Source organism: Dipteris shenzhenensis, chromosome 24 (assembly GCF_047967505.1).
Source record: "Dipteris shenzhenensis isolate YYH24624 ecotype China chromosome 24, Dip_SZ_1.0, whole genome shotgun sequence".
NCBI classification, from domain to species: Eukaryota; Viridiplantae; Streptophyta; class Polypodiopsida; order Gleicheniales; family Dipteridaceae; genus Dipteris; species Dipteris shenzhenensis.
This window is the reverse complement of record NC_141619.1, coordinates 17,412,078-17,427,262: the sequence shown is the minus strand read 5'-3', so window position 1 is coordinate 17,427,262 and position 15,185 is coordinate 17,412,078. Positions and strand designations below refer to the sequence as shown.

The window sequence follows — 15,185 nt, the reverse complement described above, 5'->3', positions numbered from 1 at the left end:
TGTCTGCAGCACACATCAGAGCATTACTTTTGCAGGAGTACTCAGCCTTGAGCACCTACTGAAGCCTACATAGAGGCACATGGCAGAAGAGTAGTAGTGTAACATGCAGGGACTAGCTGTGTGGAAAATAGATGAATATACAAGGAAGAACTCAAGCATGAGATACACCAGATATCTTCCTAACTATGGGACACTGCTTTATTCATACTGATGGCATAAATTCACTGACTACTGTTGTGTACATGGGTGCCAAATCAGCATACAAAAATGAGCTGAACTCGGCCTGTTGGCTGGGCTCGTTGGGCTGTTTGTTCAGCCCTAGGGGCTGACCTGGAGGGAGTTGAGGCTGCCTATAAAAGGCGCCTCCCCCTGCCCACTTTCCATGCGTGTTGCTGCAGTTTGGAGGTCCCAAAATCTGCCAAATATGCTGCATAAGCGCTGCAATTCAGCTGACAAGGCAGCCAGTTGTCACTGCAACATTTGACCCTGGTGCATGTGACAAGTAGTTTCCAACAGGGGTCCAACAAACAGTGCCTTATTTTGGTACATTACCTCAGGGATTGTTTCCACAGGTGTTGGTACTTGTGTTGGCAATTTTCGTACTAGTCCTTTACCTATATATCTATTTTATTTTGGCTGTACATCTGAGTTCTCTTTCAGATCTGAGTTGCCCTCTTTACATTTCAGTAAGCACTTGTTTGAGTTGTCTTCCTTTACGTATCTTGTGATTTTAGGGTGAATCGTCCGCTGTGTAGTTTCGGCCTTAGCATGCATTGAACAACCTCCCTCTATTTTTCTACATACTGCGCTACTGCCTAAGATGGTACAGCACATCATGAAGCTTAATTTGTGATGAATTATTTTCTGTTCAAGACAAGGGATACCATCATGGTACTTCGACAATATTGCCTCAAGGCTCATGATTTATTGAAAAGTGTGATTTGAGAGTATCAAACATGCTTATTCCCCAAGAGACTCCGCGGGTCTTTAGAAACCCAGTATAGCTGCTTATGCTTGGGCACTGATGACGACATACGTGTTGCTTTGCTTGCTAAGTATGTCTTTCTTTTGTTTTTCACAAAAAAGTTTTTGTTATGTCCTTTGTCTTCTCTTTTTATTTTTTGTGTAGATTTTTGGACTTCAGAACACCAAAAAATCTAAGTTTGTATGATTGGACTTATTCTAGTCTTACAAAGGTATATTCTAGTCTTACAAAGGTAGATGCTTATTGTAGACTGGTTACTTGCACCAGTCAGGGAAATGTTCCCATTCGTGTGCCTAGTGGCATAGCTCAATGTATATGAGATGTTTGGAAATATATATAGAGTTTTGCCACCTTCATCTCAATATAGTTTTGTCCATAGGTCGCTACCAGTACTTTAGGTTGCTACTTACTAGTATTTAAGGTGCAGTAGGAATTTTTGAGACGTTTCCACGAGTGCTTGAACCATATGAAATAGAGGGTACCAAAGAGACAATCACTATATAATAAGTCATTTAGGAGATCACCTCGCCGGCATCTTCTCAATGTGCATGGTGAGTAATACTAGTAGGTCTTTAGTTTGATTCAATGCTTTTTAGCATTTTGACCCTCTCATCCTAAGCGTGCTAAGTGACTTTTGATACTTAAAACCCTTTTTGAGTTCTTCCATTCTCATATGTGGTTTGTAATGTTTTTCAAGCTTTTAATTATTTTCTAGCCTTTGGAATGATATTATCCTCAATGCTCAGGTTTATGACTGTATGAGCTTGTTACCTTCTTTCATTTTAATTTGATGCAATTTCTTTTGATCTTTTTCTTTTTTTATGATAAGTGCTGTGGTTTATTCTAGGGCAGATCAACCAAGCAAGTTTTTTTCACTTCTATGATGTGATGACATGCATTTTAAATTGAAAACACAATCGAACATGGTTGATTTAGAACTTAATGAATGTAATAGTTATTGGGTGCCTTTGAAATGGCTTTGCTAAATAATTCCTGCTTCGTAGGAGTCCTAGGTGGCATGACGTTGTACCAATAGCTCTCCACTTGTGCACCACTCGTGCTTGTGGGAGAACCACCTCATGAATATGGGGTAGTTGTGCACCACTTGTGTTAGTAGAACTTCTCAATGGAGATCGAACTTACGATTGTTGTCATTGCACTTTGTCTATAAACAAAATGTGGCTTGTAATTGCAATTCCCTTGTTGGTGATGTTGCTGTGATTTGATGCATGATGATTATGTCAATTTTGCAAATGATCCTAATTTGCCGATTGTTGTCGTTGATTCATCACCTCTAATAGCTGCCAATTTGGTTGTATGTAAATTGCTAAAGCCTACGTGTCGAGAATTGATGTCATCGCACTTGTGTTGTTAGGTCTCTATGTGCCCATAGGTGATGTCAGTGCAATGGTGTTTGCAAATTACATGATGCTCTTGCATTTGTTATTCTCTTTATTTTACTTCTATTCACAATTTCCACCAAATGTTTTTATAGTTGTTGCTAGTATTGTGCTTACGAGTTGTTGTGTATGTGATGTTGCTTAGCTGCTCCAATCAAGTTAGATTTGGTGCCAGATCTATAGGTCCATCCTTCTCGTTTTTTGAAGGCTTTTGGAGAAACCCTTTAGTGGCTCTAATACTCTATGTCAATCTATGTGTCTTTTGAGCTAAAATATCACCGAATGTGAGTCATCTTAGATCTAGCTCCGTCGTTCTTGGATGCCATCCCATGCATAGTTCAGTTCTTATTTATGGAGCCTGGGAACTATCCACATTTCATCTTTATGTTTGCCTTGATTTGTGTAGACATTTGTGGGAGTCTAAAGATGAAAATGAAATTCTAGAGCTATAAGATGTGAAACATACTTGTAGACATATTTCTATGCCCCACAATGATATGGATGCTTGCACCCATATCATTGTGGGGCATAGAAATATGTATGCAAATATGTTTCACATTTTATATCATTGTGGGGCATAGAAATATGACGGCAAATATCTTATATTTCCCTCAGCAACACTTGCACTCTTAGAAAAAAAGTCTGAAACTGTTGGTGAAACGTTGTACTAGAAATGTTTCCTTGGGTTTCGACCTAACAAAATGTATTTTTCAAGGTTGTAACCCAACGTACTTAAGGCACAACTTAACCATTTATTATGTATATGTGTGTGCGCACTGTTCGTTTATTTTGGGCCATTCCTCTTCACTCTCTTCATCTTGATTTAACCATTTATTATGTATATGTGTGCGCACTATGCATTGTAGTTTGTGAGCGTGGCATGAATGGGGAGTTTTGTGTATGCACACACGCGCTCGTGCACGCGCGCGCACACACACACACACACACTCACTCACTCACTTAAACTCTGATCAAAACTATGAAATGTTCTGTTAGAAACCTATGTGCAAGCATCTTTTCTACACTGACGCCCCCTTGAGTCGTTTTGGTTTCATCTTCTTGTCAGCATTACCGTTTTTCCTCAGTGATGAGATAGCAAGAGGACTAAGAAATGTCACTATTGACAGCATGGAGTGCTATTTCTCATGGTGCGCCCCCCCCCCCCCCCCCCCCCCCCCCCCCCCCCCCCCCCGAGTGTGTTCATAGAATTGTTCCATTTGAAACCTATGTGCAAGCATTTTTTCTAGACTGATGGTCTCATCTTGTTGTCTGCATTACCTTTTTCCTCCGTGATGAGATAACAAGAGGACTAAGAAATGTCACTATTGAAAGCATGGAGTGCTATTTCTCCCCCCCCCCCCCCCCCCCGCGCGCCGCATTTCCCCTCTATTTCCACGGTGCCTTTTGCACAGCATTAGGAAAATACCTATAGACCTAAGACCATATATGAGATGGTGCACCCAGAGTTGGTATTTACAACAATTATGCTAAAGGGATAGTTGCATTGTGGATGTGTAAGATATTCACTGTCACACATGAGGGTTTTTTGGCAGAGTCAACAGAGGATGGATAGACCCACTGTATATAGGTGGTGACAAGAACGACTTGGGTAATTACAGAACCATCTTAAAGACTGCACAGAAAAACAGAATATATTGGCAATACAAGCTCATCAGAATGCCATTTGTCCCAGGAAACACTTTGTGCTCTCCATTTTCTAGAGATTCTGCTGCCTTGCTTACTTTTACAACCCCTACCCCCCCCGCCCGCCCCTCTCCCCTCTTTTTAAGGGCGCATAAAAAAAATATCTCCTACAAGGGATGGCTTATCTGGTGGGTGATTGTTAAACAAAGGCACTCTTCTATCTGCTTTGAGAAATGTTATCAACAGGACTTCATGGTGCAGAAATCCCTCTGCGATGTACACTGATTTTATGTACTTGTGTTTTGAAGGCTTCACAGGCTTTGCAATATTCTGGTGATGCCATCAGCCTCCCAACGCGTTCATCGGTATGTTAAAATTTCTGCTGGATCTGTGCTTGTACAATTTATTACGCTGCCTGCATTTATATTGGCACTCTGTCTGCAGCCTCAACATCAAATTCAACACCAGTCACATTCAATGACATGCCATTTAGAACATAAGCCTTCACATCCATCCACACAGCAGCAGCAGCAACAAGCACAGCAGCAGCAGCAGCAACAGCAACAGCAACAGCAACAGCAGCAGCAGCAGCAGCAAATGCATCATGTTTCTCATCCGCAACATGCTCCTCATGGTCCCCACACGGCTGACCAATTGCATGTGCAGCATTCATCGACTTCGGAACACCTGTCACGAGGAATGCACCCAGCCTCTGCTTTACATGTTGGAGGTCGCCTTGTAGTCATGGTATGGTCTACCTTTTGCCTTGGAAAGATTTTTTTAAATCTTTAATATTATTTTTCTATGTGGTCTCACAATCGTAACTCTAGAGCAAACTCAAACCCATTTAAAAAAATATTGTTTTGTCAATTTTGCCAGAAATAAAAGATTTTGGAAGGAATGTTCTGTGCTACAGCTCTTGGTTTCATGGGCTTGCTTCTATGCTAATCTTTCTCTTTGGTCTTCTATCTAGCCATCTCAGACAGCAAAATTTTGTGATGAATGTGGTGCCCCATATCTGAGAGATACCTCAAAGTACTGTTCGGAATGTGGAACCAAAAGGGTGATACTGAATGGTCCGTGAGCATGCACATACATGGGGGTCTTCAAGTGCCTTAGAATTTTGACTTTGTCTATTCAGGAGCTGTCCACTGGTGTAAATTTAATGTTCAGGTTATTGTAATTTAGAGGGTTGGGGTTCTTACAAAAGTGCTGTATACTAGGCTCCCTTTGTGGGGGCTACTCATCGATAGCCATCACCCTCCATAGTTGTATGCTGGCAAATGGTCACCTTACTTGTTTCTGACACTCCAGAAGAAATGGGAAAGCAATTTTTACAAACTTGTACTGAAATTTAACCCTTTCCTCTCTTTCTGTGTGTGGGTGAGAGAGCAGGGCCTGTGCACCTGGGGGGGTTTGGGGGGGGAGGGAAGTGGCCCAGGGGCGCTCTTGTATAGTATGACCTCTTCGTATAAGATCTATGAAAGCAAGCATGGACAGTCCTTGGATGTTTTCAGGGCTGTACAATCAAAGTTATATACCGAGAGGAAGCGCTCAATCAAAGCTACTTTTGTTGTGGAAAGGTCTCTCTTCTCTGCAGCTATGACCTTTATTGTTTTCTGCGGTATAGGCTTCTCAAGCTTGTGGATGGCGTGAGACCTTTACACCCAAGAGCCAAAAGGGTTCACCAAGAGAGTAAGAGCATCTTAGTGTGATTGGATGCGCAACCTTGAGCACATCAACCACTACAAATCAAGTTTTGCCATGAATTCCATCTAAAACATTGCTCCGCAACCTTGTGAGAGCCCATGCTATCAATCGACTTGTTGTGACTAGTGAGGTGCCAATTGTTTGCAAACACTGCAAAAATGTTAAGTTTTGGAGATGGCTGAATACATCAAATACCACCTCCAAAAGAAAAGTTGGTGGTTGTCTAATGATGACGTGGTTTGACCTGCAATTTTTTGAGATGCGATTGGCAAGGGTTTGGCTCTTAGAGAATTGTCACATGCTTTAACTATTTCTCAATCTAATTGGATGAAGATTCAAGTAGCAGTCACAACTTAAGACCACACAAGAATTTTGTTTTTTAAGAGCCGTCCTTACTGGGAGCGGCTGCCCATTTTTACTGTCGCCAAAAAGTGCATGTCTTATTGTTTTTAATGATACTGTTCTTTGAGAACTAAGTGACAATGCTTTGAAGTCCCACAACCCCACAACCATGCACCTTGTTTCACTTCGAGCAATTTTTACGAGTTTTTGAGTTTTAGAAGTTCCAATGCATATGATTTCCCTTACAGCACTCAGTAAGTTAAAAGAATACCTTTGGGCTATGGAAATGATGATAAGTAGCCTTCATGTTGTTTTTGATTGTGATTTATTCCAAAGTCCATGTTTCATGTTTTGATTGCTCAATTCCTCTCCCTTCTCTTGTCCATCACTTGTATGTACCAATATTGTGATCACCTATTTCATTTACTCAAAGCTCACAATGTTTTGCAACTAAAATTTCAACCCAATTTGTGCAAGATTGCACTCCTAAATGCATCAACTAGCCTCTCATAATCAAGTTACATCCTCCTCCTCAATTATTTAGACCTTAATAGACCTCTTCACTCGCTTAGTTGCAACTTGCCTTCCTTATGTGAATTTTGCTTGCTTTTCTATCAAACTACTTTCTTTCCTTTGTTTGGTCAAGGTCTTCTTCTTTAAAGGAAATTTGTCCTTTTAAAGTGCTTTTTTAGTCCTTTTAGACGCACCACTATCCACAACAATCCAAATAGCCCTCTTACGACTCATAAATTTAATTTGCGACATCTTGGTCATTCATTGCAATTGAGATCTAAGGTAGATTTGAAAAATGTGTGAAACTAGTTTTGTGATTAATGGGAGTATAAGATCCTCACTAACACAACCACCTAGCTCTACTAGTTCTTGTATGCACATGCTCCCCAAAAAAACAGTAGAGATAGTAGATGCAAAAGAAAAGGACCATAAACTATTGCTTCCTTTTGGTTGGAACTATTACTAATTTGATTGTAGTCAAAAACCTTCTTGAATGCTTTTTTGCACAAGGCACAAAGCACAAAGTCAAAATCCTTGTTGGATTTTACGAAGCCACAATAGATCTTATGTTTAGCATGGAAATGTGTTCAATGTGGTTCTAAGATCAAATCATTACATATATACCTTGATTGAGCTTTTTGAATGTTTAAGCTCCCTTGTTTGAACCTTCAAGTGCCTCGATTAGTGTGCTATTGGCAAAGTTTGCTGCCTCGTACAAAGTGCAATAGGTTGAGCGTCTAGCTTGGCACCATAGTCATCTTTGGGTTTAGTCTCGAGTAATCTTCGGTGAGATAGATCACTTAATTGGCTTCCTATGTTGCAATTCTTTGAGAAGCCTATGTTGCAATTCTTTGATGTATTGTTGCTCCATTAGGATATTGATTGTTGGTGGTTTGGTTGCATTGGCTTTTGTCGAGGACATTTGCACAATTAAATATTATGTAGTAGAAAATGAAATGCATAGCATAGCATAGTGGTACTTCTTGCTCCAAGTCTAGATAGGAGAAGAGTAATCAAGGTCAATGGAGATGGTAGTCCTATGCCAAATAGAAGTCACATGCCAAGAACAAGGTGAAGTGCTACAACTATGCCAAATATGCATCATTGATGAGAGATTCCACCAGCGAGTGCAAGGGTGGGCATGGTAACAAATCAGCTACATCCCTTTCTTCTTTATTGGCTTAAGGAAATTTGTTTTTTCTTTTTGAATGTGTATTAGATAATTTATATTTCCATATTGGTAGTGCCACTTACCATCAATGCGAAGGTATTCCCTTGTGGTACTCTTTTTATCGCTTATGGTGTAATCTATATTTTTCTCGCTTATGGTGTAATCTATTGGTACAAATTTTAATTTATTTCTCAACTTGTGAAGCTAGGAAGAGGTGACTATAGTAACCCATTTTATAATTCCTTATCATTGTATAATTAAGATTTTACTATTGTACTATGTTTTTACAATTAACTTTTAGTTACCATACTCTTGTACTAAGCTCTTGTCAATGCAACTTCTCATGGAATGAAGATAAACTCCCTTTTCTTGTCATGAGCTTTATTAAAGCTTAGAGCAACCAACCACATTGCAAAGTTTAAATGTGGTTCTTAGATAGATCTACTTAGTATTATATTCAACTTTTGACCCTTTCCTTGTAGCAAAGGATGGTCTTAAATTGGTCCACCTTTTTTCTTGAGATAAATTCTAGACTCACATGTTCACACAAGACCATTAAATATAATGAGACTAATTTGTTTCCCCTCGTTGTATGGAATAAGGAGACTCTAATTATCTTTTGACCCAAGCAATTACTCTAGACTCACATGTTCACACAAGAGCATCAAATATATTGAGAATAATTTGTTTCCCCACGTTGTATGGAATAAGGAGACTCTAATTCTCTTTCGGCCCAAGCAATTACTCTAGCCACTAAGCAATAAAAAGCATCAAAGTTCTATCCCTTACAATCTCCTTCAATTGAAGAAGAAAATTTCTTTTTCTTTTTTGTATTCAAAATGGAGGAGAAACCAACTAGTTTTCACACATATTGAATTTGTTGTACTTTGGCTATGGGTTTGCACCTAAAATGATGGGAAGCCATTGCCTTAGGTCCTTTGGACCTGATATTAGGCTGGGTACACACACACACACACACACACACACGTGTATAATTCTTACGACATTTTAATGTGGGAATAGCACTCATGGCTAGATCATGACGATTGATATGATGTATTAGTGTTTCTCCTTATCAATACAAGCATATCTACTAATCCTTGATGTGTGTAGTGGCAATAAGAGCCATCTCACATTATATGCTTGAAGTAAGGAACAACCACTAATTATCACAGTTGGTGTAGACGCCTTGCAAACTGGTCGACATCCCGAAGTAACGACACAGAGCCTGTTACCTTTCACGGAGGTAAAACAGTTTGTAGTGATATCATTTTTATTCTGTACAGCGCTACCTTTTATATAAGTGACTCTTTATTTCATGTGATAGCTCAGATGCCAAGTTGATGTCGGGATCCAACATACAAGCAGGCTCGTTTAAGCCTAAGGGATGATACTTAAGTGAGTGACTACTTGCTATCATTCAACTCCGTCATACTGCTAGGTTAGCGCTCACCACTACCTCCCATACATAAGGGAGTACAAACAAGTTCCATTAAAAACCCATGCTACTATCAAACAATATGTGTAAAAAGTCTAGAGCCCCTCAAATACGTAGGGAAGAACGATAATCTAATAGCACTACCTCTACTCACATGCAGGACAACTAATATTTTCAAGCATGGTGGACAATATCGGTATTCATCTAATGATGACTTTCATCACTCTCAACCAGGTTTGTAGTAAGGCACTATATAGAGGTATTCTTGTGATTTACTAACATCACGATTAGTTTTTACACTCCTCGCCTCCTTATCTGGCATGTTCCAATTGCATACATGGCCTTTTTTGCTTGGGAACTTTATTTTTCATGGGTTGGCCATTATAAACAACATGGCTCTAGATTTTTTAGCAAGAGTGGCCTAAGAATGACTTGGACATGGGAAGATAGAGTTCATAAGACAAAGTTTGAAACATACAACCACCCTCTTAGAATGGCACAATTCTCGAATTATATAGACATTTGTGGATACCACTTTGGAAGTTGATACTATCATTGGTCCATAGTATGTAAGATTAGTAGATAGTTTTTTTAATTAACCTCTGACCAGGGATTGATTGAACATACCTTGCAAAGATGTGGTATAGGAGTTAGATTGACCCCCCAATTGGGGTAATTTGTGAAATTATTTTTAAGAAAGAAGTGAAAGAGCTTACACCATACACATGGAGCATTTGGATACCTATGATTCAAATGTTGGCGTGCCACACAATGCACCACATTCCAAGGTTGATGAAATTTGTTGATATAAATAACTTATGATGTTGGGACATCGATAACAATTGGAGTTGAGTTTTGAAGCCTGCAGTCCCACAATTAAGGGTTCTCATTCTAACTTGTCCTTGTTGTGGATGGATGTAGGTGAGTGGAGCTCCTTCAATATCCTTCGGTATTTATATGGAAAATTCATTCATTTTTTGTAAAATATTGTGTTGTCCCTTCTTCATGAAGTTTATCTTGTTGCTTTAAAGAAAAGGTTGAGATGGATAAGGTTTGTTTTGAAATGTCTGCACACACACACGGGGGATGGAGAAGGAATGATAACCCTTTTCTATTGCCATCTATAACATTTATCCACTCTCTCTTTTTCTCTTTGTGGCATGGGGATTTGTTGAAAATGGGATATATGGATCCCCTACGGCTCCTTCTATTGGTATCCAAGGATTTCTATCCATTAATTCATGCAAAGAAATTCATAGGTTCATCGAGTAGCATGATGGAAGTTTACTGCCAGTAGGTCCCAAAAACTAGCAACTTCTATTGATCCAATTAAGCATTACAGACTGCTGCTGCATTTAGGAACTGTCAGCAAAGTCTCTTGAAAATGCCCTCTCCACCATACAAAATATTTCTACAGTCATTAGTAAAACCATATCCAATGACGAGTTGCAATACGACGACTAAAAAAGGAAGTTTACCGGTGTTATCAAGGCTTTTTACCGCTATCACAATATGGAATACTTATTGGATAACAGTGGAGGAAGAAAGCACAACGCCACTCTTATACCCTTTTCCTTCCTTTAGAGGCTTTATCTTAGGAAGATAGGATATCCTGACACGGGACTTTCCTACACCGGATACCTTGGCCCTTTACATTAAGGATGTCTCAAAAAATCCTCTCATCCCTAAAAGGATTTTGGAAGGGACATCTCACATCAACTAGACCATAAACTATGGTCTCTTAATGATTTAAGCATTTCAGCACCCATCACCTTTGAGATGTGGGCCATTCTGGCAGGGATTACTAAAAATGTGGATGAAATAATACGAATTCAGGAACATGGCCACCACTGAAGGAAGACCAGCACATATTGATAACATCATCTTGCCAGAGCTCTTTGCACTGAAAATGTGGATGAAATAATAAGAATTCAGGAACATGGCCATTGAAGGAAGACCAATATATACGAATAACATCCATTAGGAAAAAAGGGAGCTCATTTTGGGGCCCTGTAAGAAATTCACTATTTTCTCTTTTCTCTCTCTACAAAAGCAAGAAAATATGGATACTTGCGTGAGAAATGTCAGTGTGAAAAGGAATAAATATATTCTTTCACATGCTTTACATTCAATGTTCATATAAGAGCAACACTTTTCTGTGCAAAATTTGGTGATTTTGACACCGCAGACGTGTCCGGAACGGCCCAAAACCCTAAAAACGGCACTGGAAACGCTGGAATCGGACATCCGGAGGCCCGGAAACGGCCAAAAAAGGCTAAAAAGTGGGATTTGCAGCAAAATGCGATCTGGCACCTTTTGAAATTTCAAAACTGCCATATTGCATTTTGCTGCAAATCGCGTTTTTCGGCCTTTTTTGGCCGTTTCCTGGCCTCCGGATGTCCGATTCCAGCGTTTCTAGTGCCGTTCTTAGCGTTTTGGGCCGTTCCGGACGCGTCTGCGGTGTCAGAATCACCAAATTCTGCACAGAAAATAAATTTTTTAAAGATTCAAATCAGATCACCTCATTAATGTGACATGCTTCTACGAACATATAGTACTATTTCTTTTTCTTATTTTCATCTTCTTTTGTTGAATTTTCAACGTTACGTTGGCCCACTCCTAATTGGTTGAGAGCCTATTTTCTCTCTCTTCTAAAAGGCCCCAAAATGAGCTCCCTTTTTTCCTAATGGTCTTGCCAGAACTCTTTGTACTAAACAAACTCCCCAGGGGCCAACTCCTCAAGGGATCACCCCTTGGGGAACACCTTTGCTAGTAGACCATGGCTTTGTCGAGAGTCCTAATGAGTTTGTCATAGCCATGAGTGATGTAGAGGCAGTGAGATTCTTCTCTATTTAGTCCTAGAGGATCTCCACTATTCCCTCTCCTACACACCTTTGGGGTAGATTAGGAACATCGATGGATTTACCTACTCAACAACCGTCCCCTGTAGCCACTGTCGAGGGATCATCACCTGGGCGTCACCATTGTAGGTCCAGAAAGAGTAGTAAGGGTTGAGGCTATTGTGGCGGCACATGAGATGTAGACAAGCCTGCACATTCCCATCACTTTAGGTCTTCCCTTGTTCATGGGATGCAGTACCAGTTTGGTCCCTTGCCCTCCCCTCTCACAGGAACGCAGCACCCTATAGACCACTCGCTCCCCTACTCCTCGCTCCTTAAGTGCTCGATCCACCCCTCACTCTAGCTCTGCTACTTCATCCATTGCACATCCTTTCGACTTTGTTTTGCCTAAGGATCTATCCTACCAAGTGAACAGCGTTGGGGAAGTTATACAAGAAAATGATGGGAAGAAGTTCATAAGATACATGAGGATGTTCATGAGCACCCACTTTCCCAAGGATATATTCAAAACTTGGAAATAATAGGACAATAGAGCCAAGGAGGCCATCATAGATGCCCTCAAGAGACAATTTCCCTAGAGGGTATGAGTTTGATCAAAATGCCATGCTTACTGGCATGGGGGGGGTACTAAAGTCTCATAGATATGACTTAAGGTTGGCTGTTAAGGGGAGTAACCACAAGCTAGGGTGGGTGGACCCAAAAGATTGGAAGATAGAAAAGAAGGAGCACAAGGAGAATCTAGATACATTTGAGGCTTAGTAGAGGGTGGCGAGAATACGTCTAGAGATCATAGATCCTTTACACCTCGGGAGAGGTGGTAGACTAGGCAATGAGGCATGGGTGGTAAGTATACATCTATCTTCTACTGAATATCTAATATGTTCAGTCATGCAAGTGTTTTGTCATTCATATCTAACTCCTTGAATTTGGATCCACAAGAATCTGTGATTGGTAGCCTCCAACCGACATGGAGTATAGAAGGGCGTTCAGGATTGGATCCCATGCTTGGTTTAAGGAGAAGGAGGGTGAGGGATATAACATCAATTGGCACAAGGTGGCAGAATGTAATGTGAGTATACCTTAATCCTCATCATTATCATTTGACCATCACCATTGTCTTGCAATGGTGGATGCTCTAGTTTTTCTAACTTGTTTCATTCTTAGGGTGGAACGTTCAACCCATTTGGAGATTCGGACAAAGATCCCAATTTAGAGACTGCATCTGAAAAAGAAGCGATTAGGCTCTCAGAAGAGGAGGGCAAGGATCAGGCGCACGCAGAGAGATCGAGGGTGAGGAGGGTGAGACGGACGAGGTGGAGCAATAGTAGGATAGGACATTTAGATGTTTAGTATTTTGGCACTTTTGGCCTTTTGTAGCGCATTACTTATGACAAAATATGAAGAGAGGAGAGGAGAAGAGTGGAGATGAGGAGAGAGGGCACAGCTAGAGAGCACACCACAAATGACTAGATGTACACTAGATTTAGTTGAAAATGTAGAATATATACAAACCCATTCAGGGTTAGGGCATCTAACCCTTTCTTTATAGCACTCTATTGGGTTAGTGCTATGCACATATGATCACATGATGGTGCTATGCACACATAAATACATGATGTTGAGCATGAACTCTCAACACCTTCCCTCAAGATCAACATCATGAAGTAGGCCTTCCCTCAAGATGATGATTCTGGGGAATCGAAGGAGGACTGAGCATTACATTCCATCACACCCCTTTAATGGGAATGTCCATCCTCTGCATCAAACCAAGAGCTAGTCGGTGTTTCTCGAGAAGCTCTTTACTGAGTGGTTTGGTAAACATGTTTGCAACATTTTCTTTGCTATGACAATGTTGCAGTGTGATGTCACCACAAGTAACACTCTCTCTCTAATGAAGTGCTCTCTGACATCAATGTGCTTTGTCTTGGAGTGATATACTAGATTCTTGGCCAATGCTTGAGCTGATTGATTATCACAGTAGTATATTGTTGTTGGCTTTAACTCATCAAACTAATCTATTTCTAACAATAGTCTTTTGAGCCATATAGCCTCACATGCACCTCTAGTGAGTGCTCTATATTCTGCTTCAGTTGAAGACAAAGAAATAGTTGGTTGTTTGTTTGACAACCATGATATAGCACCTTGACCAAGGAAAAATGCATATCCAATCCATGCAACTATGAATGACTTTCTCTATATTCTATCCCAAACTATCTTGTACCTTTGATGTATCTCAAGACTCTTTTGGCTACATTCCAGTGAGAATTTTTTGGATTTGCCATAAATTGTGCAAGTGAACTTACTACATAACAAATAGCTGGCCGAGTGATAGTCAGATATATAAGAGATCCAATGAGTTGCTTGTAGTATCTGTCATTGACTGTACTTGAGGAGTCCTTTTATTTTTTCAAAACAACGAAGTTTTTGTAGCCAAAAAACTCTACTACTCGTAAAAAAGGTATTGGATGTTTGGAATTACTTGTGGCCCTATCTGAGATGTAACTGTAACAATATGGGTATACAGAGTCCAAATAAAGTAATGTGGTTTGACCATGCAATATGGTATATACATAACCACATACACCAGTTTATGAATGGCAGTACACTAAACCACATCCCTATGAAAAAACCTTGCTCAAAGAGCTCAAGGAAAATATTGGAATGAGTTGTGCCATTGGCATATCCTCACCTTCTATATTACATGTGCTCAGAAAATTTTCTTATGATTGGCTGTGGGACCATTACAGGAAATCACCCTTGCATAAGAAATTTAGGAAGGATGTATGGAGTGATCAATATTTTTTGGATAATTTGAAAACTCTCGAACATGATTTTTTTATGCATGGTATTGACAAAGCATCTAATAATATAGCTTTTTGGTGTCAAAAATTTGCCCATGTCTCGGCTCATGAGAGGTATAATGGTGGTGTTTTTGTAAAAAATTAGCATGAGAACATCCGATTTGGAACAAAAAATTGAAAATGAACTCCATTCATTTTCTATTACACCTTTTAGATTACCATTTATTATGGGTATATACAAGGCCCATAAAAATACATTTAGATGGATTACCAATGCTACATATGATGAAATTGGACTTATCAATACATGCATTTTAAAG

The 15,185-nt window shown here is 39.9% G+C and overlaps 1 protein-coding gene across 2 annotated transcripts in view; it reads left to right on the top strand.

Annotated features, from left to right (window-relative positions):
- The window catches only part of LOC147886300 (PPR containing protein), a 31,789-nt gene extending 26,419 nt beyond the window's left edge, over positions 1-5,370 (top strand). Inside the window, exons 8-10 of one of the 2 annotated variants that reach the window (XM_087395951.1) lie at positions 4,347-4,394; positions 4,474-4,776; positions 5,003-5,370. In XM_087395951.1, coding sequence (XP_087252077.1) covers positions 4,347-4,394; positions 4,474-4,776; positions 5,003-5,113 — 462 coding nt within the window. In that variant the 3' untranslated portion in view covers positions 5,114-5,370. Of the gene's footprint in view, positions 1-4,337; positions 4,395-4,473; positions 4,777-5,002 lie in introns of both variants that reach the window. The other variant, XM_087395950.1, reaches the window with a different exon arrangement.
- Positions 5,371-15,185: the final 9,815 nt, after the last annotated feature.